Below are 20,936 nucleotides of genomic sequence, written 5' to 3'. Positions count from 1 at the left end.
TATTAAATTAGTGTTAGTTGTGAAAGATCCCCTCTTAGTATTCCAGCATATAAATTACCTGTGTCAGATCTGGCATGGTATTTGTCATCTCATTATTTAAAGATTAACATATTATCTCTCTGTCTATATCTCTATTAAGGATGATTTGCTTAATTGTTTGAAGTAGTTTCTCCTTCAGAGACTGCTTATCAATACCAGCTGTAGCACTGTGGCTTTTCTCCATGGACTCATGGTGGTCTTTGGAACAACGTTCTTCAGCTTTGACAGGTGAGACAGAGGCTCTCCAGTGCCACTGCTTTTGGATGAATCTAGCTGTGGTTGGAGAGAGTGCATCTTGCCAAAATATATGGGTGAGACCACACACAGCCTTTAAAATAGTTATTGTAGGCTTATTTTTAGGGTTACATGTCTTGACAGTTCTTTTATTTGCATGCCAATTTCATTGCTGTGTATAGATTTTTCATTGGTCTTAGTAAAGGCGATTGCACATTTAGTCTCTATTTGTTAAGCCTTGTGTATAATTTACACTGGAAAATACACTTGAATTCAGACATAATTAACAATATAGAAAATATATTGAAAATGAATCACTAGAATACTGGTCTTTTTGCTTTTATAAATTTGACAGTATTCCCTTTGGAAATCTCAATTTTCAAGATAGTTTAGTAGTCAAAAATTGCTCCAATTTGAACTTTAAGATCAAATAAGTTAGGAGAGAATGTTAAAATATTCATATTACTTCAATTACATTAATGGTAAAAAATTTATGGTTCTTGTTATTCAGAAGTACAGCTTTTATAATATTTATACAATAACATATTGTTCAAAATGTAAGTTTTACATTTTAGTAAAAGCTTAAAAGCATCGAAACAAATGGCCAGAGAAGTCAAATTCTTAATGCATAGTCATAAAATGCAAGCCATCTAGTCTTTTTATGGGATGATTAAAACTTTATTCAACTTAGTGAACTGTAAAATTGACTGTATGTTTAAAAAAAGTATGTTTAGTCTTCTAAAACTGGCTTTTTTAGTCAAGATCTCTCTTTAGACTTCTATAAAATGTTTCTTTTTATAAAATACATTTGTATAATTATTTATGATTCTTAAGTTACTAGTGATAAGAAGATTAAGCTTAAGAAGCTTAACTTCTTGAGCCTTGGCAGGTAAATAGTTATAAGACTTTTCACTTGATGATCAATGCATGTTGGTTAGTTATATGTTTATAAAATATTGTAACCAGCTACGGTAAGATTACAGTTTCATTCTAGGTATTCTCATAGGGAAAACAGAATCTACAGAGATAATTGGAAATTCAGTTTTCTCTCTACTATTATTGCAATACCCTTCCATTGCTTAATGGTCTGGCAGGAAAGTACTGGGGAAATTGTGTTCCTACAGCTTTTTCAGAGAACAAGTTGTGGAAAGAAGAGAGAACATAGTATATACAAAAAGATTGTCTATAGAAAAATTTGGCCCTTACCTTTCAGAAGTTGGTCGTGTATGTGAACCTTGATTGAATGCTAGAATTTTAAAAAAGTTTTATAAGTTATTTTTAGGATATTTGAGGAAAATGGCTATTAGTGATACTATGGCATATTTATTGAGTGTGATAATACTATTGCATGTATATAATAGGAAATATCCTTATTAAAAAAGGTGAATGATGAGATATTTTTAAGAAGTTAATACCATGATTAAACAAATACATACATAAAACAAATGTGGCATAAATTAACAATTGGTGAGTTCTGGCAAAGGGTATACAGACATTCATTTTACTATTTTTAAACTTAAATAGTGACTTCTGAAAGGTGGAGCACTTTGTGGAGAATGTGTATAGAGATTTATTTTATTTCAAAGTGAAATCAGATAGTTGGGGAAAATTCATTTATTTGTATAGTTTTTAATAATAAGTGAATATGAACAGACTGGGTTGTACATAACAATTTGAGATTTTAGTTCTATTTTTTACATTTTTGTTCTATTCACCATAAAACATCTCATTTTCACAAATTTATACATGGCAAATATAAATAAGAAATAGTATAATATTTTTGAAAATAGCAACTTTTACAATTTTACATTTGTGTAACAGTAACTCAGAGCTAGACCAGTATGCTAGAGATTTCTAGAGGACCAAAACAATTATGATGTTGTCATTTATTTATTCTGAACTGGATGCTTTTAAAAAAGAGTATAGGGCAAAAATAGGTTTATAGTTGTTTGTATGGAAAATAATACAATAATTAATAATGAAAAACTGTGTTCCATGTACTCACAACTGTATACCTACTTTTGCCTTACCTTGTATATAAAAGAACCTTAAAAAGTTCATTCACATAAAGTTCATACTACTGAATACTACTGCTACTAAATTGTTTATATACTATTAACTTCAATTGTACTCTTTCAAGAAGTATTTTAATGGGCAGAAGCCTATATTCTCTATGCAAATTATTAATTCTGAATTTGTATTTATATTAGTTAATATCCTACCGAGGTCTGTACATTTTTTCTCTAGAGGGCGAAATAGTAAATATTTTTGGCTTTATGGAACATAGAGTTTCTGTTCACTGCTCAACTCTGCCATTGTGTCTGAAAGCAGTCAGTTAGACAATAATTAAAACTTTGTAAACAGGCAGCTGGCCTCTGTACTTTGCCCACTCCTGCCACCTGTACTTCATGTATAGAAATTTGTGGCCCAGTGGATATCTTCTTTTATAGAAAAGGCAAGAATATTTGAAAAATGATCCAACTTTTAATTTACATATTATAATGGATTTTTTTCTTAAAGTATTTATAAAATCTGTTTTGTTTGTTTATTTTTATGTGAAAGATGACATCCGTGGTCCTTCATAACTGTCTGTTGAATTGAATAGTGCAATTTCATCTTGATCATGTAATTATTAAATATTGTGAATAGCTTTATGTCAATCTAAAATCCTTTTAGGGATAAGGTTGGAATAAATAATCTTGATTATAGTGTATTTGAAGGTTATCATTAATCTGAGAATTTATCTAGTTGTTCATTATTATCAATAAATATACTAAACTTCCTTTCACCCACAGAAATATTTCTTTTTCAATAAACTGGGTTTAATGTGCAAGCATAAAATATTTCATAGTGATTGTGATGAGTTATTTCCCCTCTTTTACATTTATATTTGAATTTAAATTTGAGTAGAAAATGAATTATTTTTGGTATTACTGAATCTCCAGAACATTCATTGCACCCACCATTGGACATAATATCCAAAATAAATTAATTTTCTGAGGCTTCACCTACATTAGATAGAGTGAGTACTATTTATTGGATGATGGTGATCGTTACATCAACTTAGCAGGAAAATAACCTTTCTTTTAAATATTAGCAATGAGCAAATGAACTCATATCCTGATCTGAATTTGAGACCTTTATGTATTAACTAGAGGCCTGATGCACAAAATCTGTGCACTTGGGGGTGGGGGTCCCTCAGCCTGGCCTGTGCCCTCTTGCAGTGCAGGAGCCCTCGGGAGATGTCTGACTGATGCAGGGAATGAGCCTAAGCCAGCAGTGAGACATCCTAACACTGCTGCAGAAGGGGAGAAGCTCCCGCCACCGCCGCTGAGATCGCCAGCCATGAGCCTGGCTTCTGGCTGAGCGGTGCTCCCCCTGTGGGAGCACGCTGACCACCAGGGGCAGTTCCTGTGCTGAGCATCTGCCCCCAGTGGTCAGTGCACGTCATAGCAACTGGTCATTCTGCCATTTGGTCAATTTGCATATTAGCCTTTTATTATATAGGATACTTAAGGTTTTAGGTTGAGCTACAGGTAAAGGAGATAACTTTAAGCAAAAGTTTATAGTTCAAATTGTTGAGCACCTTATTTTGAAATAATTTATATATATTATTTTATCTATGGTCATTTTAGGCAATTCCAGTTATTACATACACAGCTAAGGATCGGACAGTTCAAAAATTATTATATAACTCATAATTTCATCGTAAAAGAGCATTCTTTCTCCTGTTTCTCCCCTAGAAGCACTGGCTATTGTCTGTTTAACATAAATCACTATGTGAGTAACATAGCCTTCCTGGGAAGGCAACACATAAAAAACTAACCTATAGAGACTCAAAAAGCGTCATCTAGGGTTTTTTTTTTCTCTTTTGTTTTTGTTTTTAATTAATTAATTAATTAATTAATTTATTGTCTAAAGTTTTACATATGTCTCCTTTTTCCCTGCTTGACCTCCCCCCCCAGCCATTCCCACCCTAGGCAAGCCCCCACTGCCCCAGTGTCTGTGTCCATTGGTTATGCTAATATGTGTACATACAAGTCCTTTGGTTGCTCTCTAACCCCCCCTCCTCTGCCATTTGTCTCTGGATCTAGGGTTATTTAATGTAAGTTAAGCCTGCCCTACCTACCTTAATATATTTAAAAAGTAACACTGTACTGTAGCAATTTAATAAACTAGTTGACAGGAGAAATATGATATTAAACATACTTTACTTAAAAAGATAAGGAAATATTTAATATTTATGTAGGAAATATTTTCATCCAAAATTAAATTAACAAGTTTTGGCATTTAAAATTTTAATGTTCACTTAGTAGGAAAATTAACCTTTGACAATAGAATCTGGCCCAAAAATTAATGGTTAAGTATTATTTATTTTGCTACCTCTTTGTATTGTTTAAATTTCTAGGACTATTGTCCTTTGTACCTATCAATCCATTTTTTAAAATTAAGAATTCTAAAGATTGCATATTTCTGGAAGAAGTTATGCATTATCAAGATAGTTGATAAATATAGCAGAATTGTTTTGTAATATTTTACTGCATGAAATCATAATAAAGTTTAATACTGAATATATCAAAAAGAACCCATTTAAAAATTTATAGGTTTTATTTTTTAGCAGATTTAATTTTATAGAAAAATTGAGCAGGATGTAAAGAGTTCCGTTATTCCCAGCTCTCAGTTTCCTTATTGTTAAAATCTTGCATTGGTGTCCTCCCTTAATTGATGACCCAATATTGATACATTGTTGTTAACTAATGTCAGTAGTTTACATTAAGAGTTATTCTTTATGTTGTGTAGTTCTGTAGGTTGTATCAAATGCATGATTTTATATATCCTCTATTGTAGTATCATACAGAATATATTTTCTAAAAATTCCCATAAAATTTTGTTTAACTAAACATTACATAAAATTTAGGATCTCAACTATTTTAGCAACTGGTCTTTTTACTCTGTATATAGTATTGTATTTTTCAGAATGTCATATGGTTGGAATCATACAAAATACAGCCTTTTCAGACTGGATTCTTTCGCTTAGCAATATTCACTTACATCTCCTCCTTGTCTTTCTTTGTTGCTTAATTACTCATTTCTTTTTTTACTGCTAAATAATATTTCGTTGTGTGGATGTACCACAGTTTGTTTATATGTTTACCTATTGAAGGACATCTCAGTTACTTCCAGTTTCTGGCAATTATAAATAAAGCTACTGTAAATATGAATGCAGGTTTTTATGTGGACCTAAGTTTTTCACTCATTTGGGTAAATATTCAGGAGTATTAGTTAGATTGTTAGGTAAGGCTATGTTTAACTTTGTAAGAAACTGCTCAAATGTCCAGAGTGGTTGTATGATTTTCTATTCACAACAGTAATGAATGAGAGCCCTTGTTGCTCCACATAGTTGTCAGCATTTGCTTTGCTCAGTGTTTTGGATTTCAGCCATTCCAGTAGGTGTGTAGTGGCACCTTGGCATTTTAATTTGCAATTGCGTAATGATAAATGATGTTGAGCATCTTTTCTTATGCCTATTTGCCATCCATAGATCTTCTTTGGGAGGTGTTCAGCTCTTTCACCTTATTTTTAGTTTTTGTTGTTATTTGTTTTCTTGTTGAGTTATTACATTAGCCAGAACTTCCAGGATGAAGTTGAATAGGAGTGGTGAAAGGGAATATCCTTGTCTTATTACTGATCTTAGGGAGGAACACATCTAGTTTCTCTCCGATAAGTGTGATGTTTGCTATACATTTTTTGCAGATGATCTTTTTCAGTTTGAGGAGGTTCCCTTCTATTTCTGGTTTGCTGAGAATTTTTATCATGAATGGGTGTTGGAGTTTTTAGATAGTTCTTCTTTATCTATTGCTTAGGAACACTTGGCCTTTCTTCTTAACCTGATGATATGATGGATTTTAGCAATTGATTTTGAAATGTTGAACCAGCCTTGTATACCTGGACTAAATCCCACTTGGTTGTGGTGTATAATTCTTTCTATATATTACTGGATATGATTTGCTCATCCTTTGTGGAGGATTTTTTGCATCTATGTTCATGGGAAATATTGTTCTGTATTTTTTCCTACTTGCAATGTTTTTGTCTGCTTTAAGTATTAAGTAATGCTGGCCACATAGAATGAGTTAGGAAATGTTTCCTCTGGATTAGGTTGTAGAGAATTTCTTCCTTAAATTTTTGCTAGAATTCACCAGTGAATAGGACTAGTGCTTCCTGTTCTGGAAGGTTATTAATTATTGATTCAATTGAAAAATTAGATATCGGCCTATTCAGATAATTTATTTATCTTGTCTGAGTTTTGGTAACTTGTGTATTTCAGGAAATTGGTTCATTTTATCTATGTTATTAAATTTTGGGGCATAAAATTGTTCCTAGTATTCCTTTATTACCTTTTAAATGTCCATGAGATAAGTAATGATGTCCTCTTCTTTCATTCCTCATGTTAGTAATTTGTGTTCTCATGTTTTTTTGTTGTTGTTTTGTTTTATAACCTGGGTAGAGATTTATACATTTCATTTTTTCTCAAAGAATTGGTTTCTGGTTTCATTAATTTTTTTCTGTTGATTTCCTGTTTTCAGTTTGATTTCTGCTCTAAATTTTGTATCTTCTGCCTACTGTGGGTTTAATTTTTTTTTTCTATTTCCTAAGTGGAAGCTTAGATTATTGATTTTGGATCTTTTTTCTATTAAATGCATATAATGCTACAACTCTCTTTTTAAACACTTCTTTTTCTGCACATGCAAATTTTGATGGATTGTATTTTCCTTTTCATTTAGTTTGAAATTTTGTTAAACTTGTGAATTATTTTCAACAGTGTGTTTCTTGATATAGTTGGATCTATATTGTTAACTAAAAATAAAAAAAATACAAAGGTTCAGATTGTAATAAAAAGTAAAAAGCTTTTATTTGAACAGGAAAAAAGGGGGTGGGGAATTGTAACCCAGGACACACAAATTCAGGTAGCAACCTAAAATGTGCTCCAGAGAGAACAAAGGAAGGCAAGATTTATAAAAGCAAAAACACTGGTACAGTTCTTATTTAAATTATTTATTCAAATAAAGTATGTGGCTCAGTTAGAAGGGATTGGCTCCTTTCAAGGTGAGGAATAGTAGATCTGGTTGCCATGGTAAGGAGGAAGTAATGACAGTATATGTCCATGTAGCAGTCCTTGATGCAAGATATTTATGGTTTGTCCTTGAACTGAGTTAGGCAACAGGTCAGCAACTTAGTAGCTATTCTGAGACAGTGACATGAGATGTGCACAGGTCCCAATTCTTCAATATCTTCCCAGCATTGTTTCTTTTCTCTACCATTTCCATTTTAAGTGACACTCTTAGCAATGCTTATTCCTTTTTATTTTCACCACTTAAACATCTCTCATATTTGTAACTTTGTAACTTTTGTCCATCAGTGCCCTTCTTCTTTATTTCTTATTTTCGCCTTCCACTTTTTATGCCTTTTTATGCCTTCCCAGGTTTTATTGAGCATTTTATATTATCCCATTTTCTTTTCTCCCTTTCCATGTCAATTATCCTTTTTTACCCCTTTTAAAAAAAGTGGTTATTATAGAGTTTGGAATAAACACTTAAAACTAATTCAAGCCCACTTTGCAATATACCATATGGCTTCACGGGTAGTTCAAGTATCTTATAAAAGAGTATGTCCTGTTTATGGTATTGCTGACATTCATATCGCTTATCTGAAAGCTATAATCACTGACTATATCATTGCTAGTATTATTTAAGAAGAAATAACATAAATATTATTAGACAAGCACTCCTTCTCTAATGCTGTTCCTTTCTTTATATAGGTCTGTGTTCTGACTTATATAATTTTTTTTCTCTTGGAAGGATTTCTTCCAACATTTTTTTCAAGACAGGTTTACTGGTAATGAATTTCCTCAAGTTTTTTTGTTTGTTTTTTCTTTTTCTTTTTTTATGAGAAAGTCTTTATTTCTTTTTAAAAATATATATATTTTATTGATTTTTTACAGAGAGGAAGGGAGAGGGATAGACAGTTAGAAACATCGATGAGAGAGAAACATCGATCAGCTGCCTCCTGCATGCCCCCTACTGGGGATCGAGCCTGCAACTAAGGTATATGCTCTCAACTGGAATCGAACCCGGGACTTTTCACTCTCTAGGCCGACGCTCTATCCACTGAGCCAAACTGGTCAGGGCAAGAAAGTCTTTATTTCTCCTTCACTTTTAAAGAATAGTTTTGCGGATAGAATTCAATGTTTGTGTGTATATGTTGTTTCTTTCAACACTTTAAATCTTTCATTTATCTTCTTGTTTGCATAGTTTCTGAATGTAATTTCTTGACCTCATAGGTAAGCTTTTTTTTTTGTGTTTTTTTTTTTCTGGCAGCTTTCAAGATTTTCTATTTGTCTTTGATTTTCCATAGTTTGGTAATTATATGCCTAAGGTGTCAATATTTTGGTACTGATTCTGCTAGGTGTTCTCTGAGATTTCTGGATCTTTTGGTGTCTGTCATTCATTTTGGAAAATTCCTAGCCAATGTCACTTCAAATAAATCTTCCTTCCTTCCTTCCTTCCTTCCTTCCTTCCTTCCTTCCTTCCTTCCTTCCTTCCTTCCTTCCTTCCTTCCTTTCTCTTTCTCTCTTTCTCTCTTTCTCTCTTTCTTCTCTGTTTGGTATTACCATTACATGTGTGTTACTTTTGTGCAATTTTCCCACAGTTCTTGAATGTTTTTTTTTCATTTATCATTTTTTTTCTTCTTACCTTTCAGTTCTAGAAACTTGTAACATATCTTCATTCTTGGTGATTCTTTTCTCTACCATTTCAATCTACTGATGAGCCCCCTACCCCTCCCACCCCCCCAAAAAAAACCCTCACAAAAAACCTTCATTTCTTTTACAGTGGTTTGACTTCTTTATTTTATCATTTCCTTTTTTGTCATTTATTTTTAGCATTTTCTTCTCTTTGCTGATATTACCCATCTGTTCTGACATGTTGTTCACTTGTTTCATTAGCTCCCTTAGCATACTGGTCATAGTTATTTTAAATTCTAGTGTGATAATTTCAAAATCTCTGCCATCTAGGTCCATCCATGTTATTGCAAATTGTTAGACTTCTTTCTTTTTTTAATGCTCAAGTAATATTTCATTTTGTGTATGTACCACACCTTCTTTATCCAACCGTTTATCAATGGATACTTAGGTTGCTTCCATATCTTGACTATTTTAAATAATGCTGCAATGATGTTTATATCTTTTCAAATTAGTGCTTTGGATTTCTTTGGATAAATACCTAGAAGTGGGATTGCTGGGTCATATGATAGTTGGATTTTTAATTATCTGAGGAACATCCATCCTGTTTTCCACAGTGGCCGCACCAATTTACAGTAATTAATGACACTATTATTTCTTTTTTTTTAGAAACATTTTTATTGATTTTTTAGAGTGAGAGGAAGGGTTAGGGATAGAGAGAAACATCAGTGTGAAAGCAACTCAAACATCAATTGACTGCCTCCTGCATGCCCCCTACTGGGGATGGAGCCTGCAACCTGGGTATGTGCCCAGACCAGGATTTGAACCAGCAACCTTTTGGTGCACTGGATGATGCCTAGTCAACTGAGCTACATTGGCCAGGGCATCACTTTTATTTCTTAATGACACCATCATTCTTCCATTCATCAGATTTGAAATTTTGTTTTTTGATTCCTTTAGTATAGTAGACTAGTGGCCCGGTGCATGGATTCGTGCTCATTGAAAGGAATCAGGCTCCCTCTTCTTTGGTTCCAGGGTGCGTCACCCGAGAACTGCCGCTGCCAAATCACCGCAGCTCTGCAGATCATGCGTTGAGTGCTGCCCCCTAGTGGTCAGTGCACATCATATGTATGGTCCTCTGGTCACTTAACCTGTTATATATAGAGAATCTTGTCAGTTCTTTGTTTTCCTATATCCTGTCTTTCCCTTCCATATTCATTTCTTTTTAAAAGAAAATTAACTAGTGTTGTGTTATACAATATCTTTATAATTATCTTTTTAAAAAAATATATATTTTATTGATTTTTCACAGAGAGGAAGAGAGAGGGATAGAGAGCCAGAAACATCGATCAGCTGCCTCCCGCACACACCCCACTGGGGATGTGCCCACAACCAAGGTACATGCCCCTGACCAGAATCGAACCTGGGACCCTTCAGTCCGCAGGCCGACGCTCTATTCACTGAGCCAAACTGGTTTTGTCTATAATTATCTTTATTAAGCTGGCAGTCAGACATCCTTAGTGCTGCCATGGAGACGGGAGAGGCTCCTGCCACCGATGTTGCACTCGCCAGCCGTGAGCCCGGCTTCTGGCTGAGCTGCGCTCCCCCTGTGGGAGCTCACTGACCACCAGGGGGCAGGTCCTGCATTGAGCGTCCGACCCCTGGTGGTCAGTGCATGTCATAGCAACCGGTCGTTCCACAGTTAGGTCTATTTGCACATTAGCCTTTTATTATATAGGATTGTCACAGTGCTTGATATTTTCCCACCAAAGTGCAGTTCAGTGGAAGAGAGGAATGACAGGTGTAAAGATGGGTTGATGAATAGAGAATGGGCAAAAAGTTGTGCTCTTTCTTATGAGTTGTCTTTATTAAGGGGTAGTTTTAAGAGTATCTTAGAGAATCCCACATCTACCTTCGTTTACATCTACTTGAATGGAGTGAGTAGAGGTGGGCTGGGGAATGTAGCAGATAGAAGTTGGAATTCAAAGACAGATTAGGGGCTTCCTCGTAAAGAGATTTTAATAAGATGTGGTAATAAACTTGAAGAACAGGAATTCCACAAAAATTTTCATTAGTGACAGTTTTTTCATTATAGTTGGGATCTGAAAGTTTTCAATTTCATGAATTATTTGAATATTTTTTCCAGAAATATGATTCAAATATTCACCTGTTTTTTCCTTTGAAATAAACTAGTTATCAAAAGTTTACATCCTACCTTTTCTGTCAATTAAATGATTTTTATATTGCTTAAAGGTTAAAGTAAGCACTTTTTATGTTAACTTTTACTCATGAATGATGCACAGTTCTCTTAAATATGTCTGCTTGTTGTCCAAGAATGCCGCAGTTGAGTGTTTTTTAACTGATTGTTCTGTCATTCTTTATAATTATCTTTATTAAGCAACTCACAGACTTATCATTGTACTCTCTTCAATGTAATTCTTGCTCATAAGTTGTAATACTTTGAAGAAATCATTCAGTTCTTGTGGAATGACATTTGAAATGAAATCAACTTCTAGTTGTTAGAAAAAGTAACAGCTGTGACTTTGTAAGCTACTGTTAGTGGCTTTGGAAGCTAGTTGGTAAGCTAATTGTCATGATGAGGTCATTTTCCAAAAGAAGATGAAATCATTAGCCATCTTGTTTTAGTCATAGTGGGCTTTTTCTTTGACCAAATATTTTCAAATTATCTGCGCCCTCCGCCCGCCCCCCCCCCCCCCACACACACACTTATTTTCGTAGTTGTAATATAATGAAGTAAGATAGTAATGGAACTTTTTAAAGGCAACAGTTTCTTCTTAACATTGTCAGTATGTAATTGGTATTTTATACCATAGTTAGAAAAAGACCTCTGTAGACTTGATAATATTAATTTATATTTCCTAATGGGAGAGCCAAGTAGTGTGCACTATTCTATGTGTGAATTTCAGCACACAGAATATGAATTCTACCAAGAATTGTGTTCTACTGAGACCCTGTAGGCTGATGATGTAATCAGAGCCATGTAGTCTCTATCTGCTTGAATTTCTGTTGCTTTACCATATATTACTATGTATTCTCTTCTGGTCCTTTGCCCTCCACATCCACTTGTGATTGAAACTTTATGGGTAGTAGAGATAAGGACTTCGTGCCCTAATCACTTCCATCTGTATTTTTTACCAGTACCTGAATTATCTTTTCCTATGAGTTGTAGCCCATATAACCTGTACATTTTAGTTCCAGAATTCCAGACATATCACAAGAGCTAATAGTAGATACTTAATGATTATCTCATTCAATTGTCTTTTCTTTGTAAAGTGTTGTGTTATATAATATTATAGAAACAGTTATATGTCATATCAGAAAGACACCTCTAAAATAGAACTATTTCTATGAGCTATTAGAATTTATCTTTAAATTGATTTGAGATCAATGGAATAAGTTGGAGAGCCACAAACTAGACTAAATTACATTTAAGAATTTAAGGTTCACAAAACAAAAATAAATAAATGTTAAACAATGTCTATCTGCATTCATTGATGTCCTTTGGTTTGTATATTGTCTTAAGAAGTTTTAACCATTTCTTCAAATATCTGGCCTTCCCTTTTTTTACTCTTATTTATTTCTGAGACTCCTATCACATGCATTTTTTACATTTGTTTTTGTCTCACATATCTCTGGGGTTGTGTTCATTTTTCTCCTCTTTTCTTCAGAGTAAGTAATTTTTATTTTCACTGTCTTCAATTTTAGTAAATCTTTATCCTGCCATCTCAGATCTGTTGTTAAGTGCCTCTAGCGAAATTTTCACTTCAGTTATTGTGCTTTGAAATTCAAGTATTTACATTTTCCATGTTTTATAACTTTTATCTCTTTATTGATGTCCTACCTTAATTGGATTATTAGCATATTTTTAAAATGTTTTTTAAATTGATTTTAGAGAGAGAGAGGAAGAGAAACATCACTGTGAGAGAAACATCGATCAGTTGCCTCCTGTATGCACCCTGACTGGGGATTGAACCCTCAACCTAAGTATGTGCCCTGACTGGGAATCAAATCGGTGACCTTTCAGTGCATGGGATGACACTTAACCAACTGAGCCACACTGAGGGCTTAATTTTTAAAATATGGTTTCTTTTAGTTCCTTAGATGTATTTTTATTGCTAATTTGAAGTCTTTGCCTACTAAATCTAATATCTGGCACACTGAGAGATAGTTAATATTGACTGCGCGCCCCCCTCGCCCCCCCGCCCCCCCTCCCCGCTCCCGCCTTTTTTTTGGTATTGGTCATTTGTTCTCATTGTTTACATGTCTAGTACTTGTTTTTTGAATACTGGACATTTAAGATAATAGAGCAAGTCTGTATTCTGATGTTTTCCCCATAAAAAATGTCTTTGTTTGTGAAGTCTGTTTCCCTCAAAATATGAGAATGCTTCTATCTCTTCTCATTTTTTCTTATTTTTAAGTGAAAGATGAGATATCTCTTTATCTACATTATTTATTGTTCAGTCAGTATTTGGATAGAGGTGATACTCAAACATTTTGAGGTAGTAAAGCTTCTGTTCATTGCTGATGGATCTGTATTCCCTGTTCTGGCTCTTTTAACTCTGTCTTGTTTTTTCTTTTGTTCTGTCTTATGTCTCTTTTCTGCATGTATGTAGGCACTATAGGTTATGGATGTGTAGATAACTTGTTTCTACTTCAGTTTCTATTATGCATATACACAGCCTCTGGTCAACCTAGGATATGTGAAGAGCTTGTCAGCCCCTATTTGTCAGTCTCACCTTCTGGAACTTTCTGTTTACCCCCTCACTAGTCTCTCTGTCTATTGCTTGTTTTAAACATGATCATAGCCTGAGGTATGGTGAGCTTCTGATAATTCCTGTTCTAGCCTCACTGGGATTTCCACTTTGCCTGACAATACTCCAAATTAAGTGAACCCACTTTATTTTTTAATTTCTATTTTTTAATTAAATTTATTGGGTGACATTGTTTAATCCTAATATATAAAAAGCCAGGGGCCATCATGACCGAAACAACTGGACGGACGACCGAACACAGGCTGCGTGGGGTGACAAGGCCAGCAGGAAGGTTAGTGAGGGACAACCAAATGACTGAACAGCAGGCTGCGTGGGGCAACCAGGCCAGCAGGGGCGTTAGTGAGGGACGACCAAATGACTGAACAATAGGCTGCGTGGGGTGACAGGTAGGGGGGGGCAGTTGGGGGTGACCAGGCTGACGGGGGGCAGTTGGGGGCAACCAGGCCAGTGGGGAGGGGCAGTAAGGGGTGACCAGGCCAGTGGGGGGGCATTTAGGGGCGACCAGGCTGGCGGGGGGGTGGCAGTTGGGGGTGACTAGGCCAGTGGGGGGGGGGCAGTTGGGGGCGACCAGGCTGGCAGGCAGGTGAGCAGTTAGGAGCCAGTGGTCCTGGATCGTGAGAGGGATGTCCAACTGCCGGCTTAGGCCCGCTCTCTGAAATCGGGCCTAAACCAGCAGTCGGACATCCCCTGAGGGGTCCTGGATTAGAGAGGGTGCAGGCTGGACTGAGGGGACTCCCTCCTTGTGCATGAATTTCGTGCACTGGGCCTCTAGTAAGATTATATAAGATTTTAGACTTAAATGGAAGTTGTGAAACTATAAAAATCCTAGAAGAAAATTATAGGTAGTAAAATCTCAGACATCTTACATAGTAGTATTGTCACCAATACATCATCTAGGGCAGTGGTTGGCAAACCGCGGCTTGTAAGCCACATGCAGCTCTTTGGCCCCTTGAGTGTTCTAACGCCACTTCTTCAAAATAGACTTGCCCAGGCTGAAAACCGACTTCTGCGCATGGGCCATGAAGTTTCAATCGCACTATGTGCGCGCCCACACGTGGTATTTTGTGCAAGAGCCACACTCAAGGGGCCAAAGAGCCGCATGTGGCTCATGAGCCGCGGTTTGCTGACCACTGACCTAGGGCAAGGGAAAAAATTAATGGGACTACATCAAACTAAAAAAACTCCTAGACACCAAAAGAAACCATCAACAAAATGAAAAGGGAATCTACTCTATGGGAAAATATATTCGCCAATGATACCAGTACATCTGCTAAGGGGTTAATTTCCAAAATATATAAAGAACTCATACAACTCAATACCAGGAAAATAAACAATCCAGTTAAAAAGTGGGCAAAGGGCCTGAATAGACACTTCTCCAAAGAGGACATACAGATGGCCAAAAGACATGTGAAAAAATGTTCATTGTCACTAATCATCAGATAGATATAAATTAAAACTACAGTGAGGTATCACCTTACACCTATCAGAATGGTTACCATCAATAAATCAACAAGTGCTGGCAAGGATGTGGAGAAATGGGAACCCTAGTGCACTGCTGGTGGGAATGTGGATGGTTGCAGCCACTATTAAAAACAGTATGGAGGTTGCTTAGAAAGTTAAAAATGGAACTGCCATTTGATCTAACGATTCCACTTCTGGGAATATATCATAAGAATTCCGAAACACCAATAAAAAAGAATGTATGTACCTCTTTGTTCATAGCAGCATTATTTACAATAGTTAAGATCTTGAAACAGCACAAGTGCCCATCAGTAGGTGAGTGTATAAAAAAGCTGTGGTATATTTATGCAATGGAATACTATGTGGCTGTAAGAAAGAAGGAGCTCTTAACCTTTGAGACAGCATGGAGGGACCCGGAGACTATTATACTAAGTGAAATAAGCCAGTCAGAAAAAGACAAATATCACATGATCTCACTCATATGTGGAATCTAATGAACAAAATAAACTAACAAAATAGATCCAGAAGTATGGATGTATGGAACAGAATAAAATCTCATTTGAGCGGGGGAATAGGAAGAGATTAACCAAAGAACATATATGCATATGTGTATACTCTGCGGACACAGATAATAGTATGGGAAGGCCTGGGTGGGCAGGGGTTGGGTGGAGGAGGCATAAAGGGAGAAAATGAGAGACATCTGTGATACTGTCAACAATAAAAAATAATAAATGGGTATAAATGCATAAATTCCACAAAATAAGTGATAAAAATCCCCCAAAACAGATTATATAGATTTTAAGTGCACATTTCTGTGGTACATGATCTGTAGATTGTATTATGTGCCTACCACCCAGAGTCAGTGTAAACTCACTTTAGCAACAGCAGAAAAGCTGGTGGTTTTTATAGCCTCTTCGGCCCTGCTTTCCTCTGCTGATAGGACTTTGGTAAATGGAAGCATACCTGGTAAAATACCGTGGATACATGATATTTCCCATTAGAGTTCTATACTATTCACAAGTAAATGATTCTCAGGTTGTTGTATTCTTTTGCTTGACTTCCACAGTGCTGAAATGGTGTGTGTTTTTTTGACAGTTTTGTCTAGTTCGCATGAGGATTTGTTGATCTCTCATGCCTAATGTGAATTTCTGGTATCATTATCTTTTTAAAATATATTTTATTGATTTTTTTTTTTTTTTTTAGAGAGGAATAGAGAGTGAGAGAGAAACATCGATCAGCTGCCTCCTGCACACCTCCTACTTGGGATGTGCCCACAACCAATGTACATGCCCTTGACCGGAATCGAACCTGGGACCTTTCAGTCCACAGGTCGACGCTCTATCCACTGAGCCAAACTGGTTAGGGCTGGTATCATTATCTTTTGCCTGGTCTTTTTATCAATTTCCTAACCCCTCTCACAGTTTTTATTTTTGCTCTCCCTAAATCCTCTTCTGCATGTAGCAACATGAGAGACTTTGAATCAGAGATCATTATAATGTGGAAAATGCAGTACTAGAGGTGCATGCATAATGTGTTTTCAAGGATGAATTTGGCTTAATTTTGCTTGTAGAAGTCTAGAAATATTTCACTCAGGTAGAAACCTTTGAGCTAGGCAAGAGAGTAGTAGAAACCTGAGAGGTAAAGGGAGACAAGGAAAGAATTGTGAAAATGTCTATGTCCAAGAAATGCTGATTTTATTGTGGGCGACATTGAGTGGGAAGTGGGAGAGTATAAGAAGATAGTAATAGTAGTTAGAGGTCATGTAATTAAGTATTGCGGGTACCATATTGAGGAGCATAAACTTTAGTGAGCCAACATGGGTCTTAAACAGGTTACTGATTGAGTTTTATATTTTTGGAAGAAAACTATTTGGGCAGATGGAGGTTGAGCCAGATTAGGGAAACTGCAGGACAATGCATTTTAGAAAGCTCCTGGAGTAGTTGAAGTGAGAGATGATATAATTTTGTCTGCCTTGATTCTATGAAAGACTTTGAACTTTATGCTTCCAGTGGATTATCCTCTGGGTTGCCACATTGGTATCTATATTCATTTCATTAGGAAGATTAGGGTTAGCTGGGAGAGGGGAAATATTTGGTTATCTTCTAAAATCTCAAGTGTGGAAGAGGAGGAACTCCAGAAGCATCATTCTGGAGAATACATCTTATATTGGCAAAGTCTTTTATAGTTTATGAACTAAGTATTTATGTACATGTCTAACTCAATTTTTAATTTGAATCTTATTAAAACCCCATGAGACAGACATATTAGATGGTAATAAATACATTTAATGGAATAAAACAATTGATGTTCAAAAAAGATTTAGTACTTTGTTTAGTGTGTTTTTACTGTTAAGTAAGAAACCCTGAATCCACACTGAGGTCTTCTGATTTTCAAGTTTAGGAAAGAGCAGATAGTGATTTAGACCCAATCTCAAAAGCAAGAATGAAAGAAAGAATAAGTGAAATGTGCTGAAAAGTAGGTTTCCTTGTGGTTACTTTGCAGTGAAATGTATTCTGATAGGTTTTGTTTTAAGAATGTCATTAAATTAAAAAAAAAAGTACTTATTTGAGGATAGTTAAGGATCAGAGATTCAGAGACAAATACTGCATGGATCACCTTACTACCACCTCTACCTCTCAGCTCACTGTCTTAGTTCAGGAAACAGATATAGAAACATATCTTTGTAATATGGCATGAGGAATAGTTTAGTTGAGATATAATAGTACCTTATATTTGTATTAGTTATTTTTTATTACAGCTTGCAGTGTATGTTAATATTTTTGTTCCTGTATACCCCCTTTTGCTTTATCATCTACTCCCCAACATGTACTCATTGCTCCAGCTATCAAAATTATTTTGTTCTTTTAAGAATTAACATCTTGCCTGGCCAGCATGGCTCAGTGTTTAAGCATCGACCTATGAACCAGGAGGTCATGATTCGATTCTTGGTCAGGGCACATGCCTGGATTGCGGGCTTGTTCCCTAATGTGGGGTGTGCAGGAGGCAGCCAGTCAATAATTCTCTCTCATCATTGATGCTTCTCTCTCTCCCTTCCTCTCTGAAATCAATAAAAACATTTAAAAAGAAAAAAAAAAGAATTAACATTTTTACTTTCAAAACTTTAGTCCATCATCATCTCTCCTAAATACCTTTCCACATTCTTACATCTGGAGCCGTTGTACCACTTATAACATTGCCTATCAATTAATTATAGATACTGTCTCTGCCCTATTGTAAGGATTTTGAGTCTTGAGAAGGTGTTCTATTTTACTTTTAGCCTGTGGCATGCATACTACAACGGTGAGGATATAGGGACTCTTATCTTCAGTGTTTGGCAAGTGGTAGGTTCTTAATAAAAGTTTATTCAATGAATTGAATTATTTAATTATAGCATTACTACATTCCTCTGAGGTTAAGATCATGGCCCCTATTTTAGAGATAAGGAAACAAGTCTGGTGTGGAAGTTACTTATTCAAAGTCTCACATTTGGTAAACATCAGAGGCTGGATGCCAAATGTATTCCTGTGTTCCACCTGAGATAGTAAAATGTAGATAATATCCAGTTAACTGAAGATGACAGGGAAGTCTTCCTAGCCAGATTATGCTGGTTTAGTCTACCATTTGAGTATTTTAAAACTTACATAAGAGGTATTTGAGAAAGTAACAATATCTTGATTTCATTGCAAGTTGCAGCAGTTATATTTGTGTGTGTTGTTTTTTTCCTCTTGAAATTTAGATATTTCCAGGCCTCTAATTTAAGGCATACTACTGTCTTAATAATTTGAGCTTAATAATCAAATTTTAGTTATCAAACAGACCATTAATGTAGTTGGGAAACATTTCCAGTAAAAGGATCAGTGCAGTGATTTTGAACAAACTATTCAGGCCCACTTATTACTCTTCTTATGTCACTTAATGAGAAGGTAATTCCTTTTCCCTTCCTTAACATAGGCATAATTTTCTTGAGTAAGTTAGCCAATGAAAGAAAAAGTTGGCTGGGAAACTTTTTCTTGTTTACCTTTGCCATAACAATTAATAGTGGGTCTAAAAGCTGTCTCATGTAGAGATGCAGGTAAAATACTGTGGACAGTTTCATCTGTTTGGATGAGGAATTTATTGCCAGAAATTGTACTAGGATGGTGACACATCTGGGTCAAGCCTTTGCCACTTAATTTTGATCTTGCTGATTTCCAATGTTGCTCAGCTAAAACTTTCACATCTTCCTTCCTTCCTTCCTTCCTTCCTTCCTTCCTTCCTTCCTTCCTTCCTTCCTTCCTTCCTTCCTCCCTCCCTCCCTCCCTCCCTCCCTCCCTCCCTCCCTCCCTCTCTCTCTCTCTCTCTTTCTTTCTTTCCTTTCTTTTTTGGGGGGAGACTTTCTCTTTTTATTTTTTGTTAAATAAATCTTTATTGTTCAGATTATTACAGATGTTCCTCTTTTTCCCCCCCATAGCTCCCCTCCACCTGATTCCCCACTCCACCCCATGCCCTTACCCCCCGCCACTGTCTTCATCCATAGGTGTAAGATTTTTGTCCAATCTCTTCCTGCACCCCTCACACCTTCTTCCCCCCGAGAATTGTCAGTCCACTCCCTTTCTATGCCCCTGATTCTATTATATTCACCAGTTTATTCTGTTCATCAGATTTTTTATTCACTTGATTTTTAGATTCACTTGTTGATATAGGTATGTATTTGTTGTCATTTTGTTGTTCATAATTTTTATCTTTACCTTTTTCTTCTTCTTCCTCTTCTTAAAGAATACCCTTCAGCATTTCATATAATCCTGGTTTGGTGGTGATGAACTCCTTTAGCTTTTTCTTGTCTGTGAAGCTCTTTATCTGACCTTCATTCTAAATGATAGCTTTGCTGGGTAGAATAATCTTGGTTGTAGTTTCTTGCTGTTCATCACTTTGAATATTTCTTGCCACTCACTTCTGGCCTGCATAGTTTCTGTTGAGAAATCAACTGACAGTCGTATGGGTACTCCCTTGTAGGTAACTAACTGTTTTTCTCTTGCTGCTTTCAAGATTCTCTCTTTGTCTTTTGTCCTTGGCATTTTAATTATGATGTGTCTTGGTGTGGTCCTCTTTGGATTCCTCTTGTTTGGGGTTCTCTGCGTTTCCTGGACTTGTAAGTCTATTTCTTTCACGAGGTAGGGAAAGTTTTCTGTCATTATTTCTTCTAATAGGTTTTCAATATTTTGCTCTCTCTCTTCTTCTGGCACCCCCATAATTCGGATGTTGGTACGCTTAAAGTTGTCCCAGAGGCTCCTTACACTATCTTCACATTTTTGGATTCTTTTTTCTTTTTGTTTTTCTCATTGGGTGTTTTTTGTTTCCTCATATTTCAAATCTTTGGTTTGATTCTTGGGGTCCTTTGGTCTACTGTTGAATTTCTGTATATTTTTTATTTCAGATAGTGTATGCTTAATTTCTGACTGGTCCTTTTCCATTTTTTTGGCATTCTCATTAAGATCCTTAAAGGTCTCACTAAGTTCCTCAGAGGTTTTTAGAAGATTCATGAGTAACCTTATAACTGTGGTTTTGAACTCTTATGTCCAGTAGTTTGCTTTCCTCCATTTCTTTCATTCGTGGCATGTTTCTTTGTCTCCGCATTTTGGCTGTTTCCCTGTGTTGATGGAGTGGTTTTCTGTGGTAGGTGACTATAGGGCCCA

At 35.8% G+C, this 20,936-nt stretch overlaps 1 protein-coding gene across 4 annotated transcripts in view; it reads left to right on the top strand.

Annotated features, from left to right (window-relative positions):
• Positions 1-20,936, top strand: part of SUPT3H (SPT3 homolog, SAGA and STAGA complex component) — a 433,324-nt gene that overhangs the window by 64,199 nt on the left and 348,189 nt on the right. Inside the window, exon 1 of one of the 4 annotated variants that reach the window (XM_054722654.1) lies at positions 140-267. The exons of the other annotated variants lie outside the window; for them this stretch is intronic. Within the exon in view, the coding sequence (XP_054578629.1) occupies positions 230-267 (38 nt within the window). The 5' untranslated portion in view covers positions 140-229. Of the gene's footprint in view, positions 1-139; positions 268-20,936 lie in introns of those variants that run through there. 4 annotated transcript variants of the gene reach the window in all.

Source organism: Eptesicus fuscus, chromosome 10 (assembly GCF_027574615.1).
Source record: "Eptesicus fuscus isolate TK198812 chromosome 10, DD_ASM_mEF_20220401, whole genome shotgun sequence".
In the NCBI taxonomy this organism is placed as follows: Eukaryota; Metazoa; Chordata; class Mammalia; order Chiroptera; family Vespertilionidae; genus Eptesicus; species Eptesicus fuscus.
Note: the sequence above shows the minus strand (reverse complement) of the source record. Positions and strands in the feature narration are given on the sequence as shown.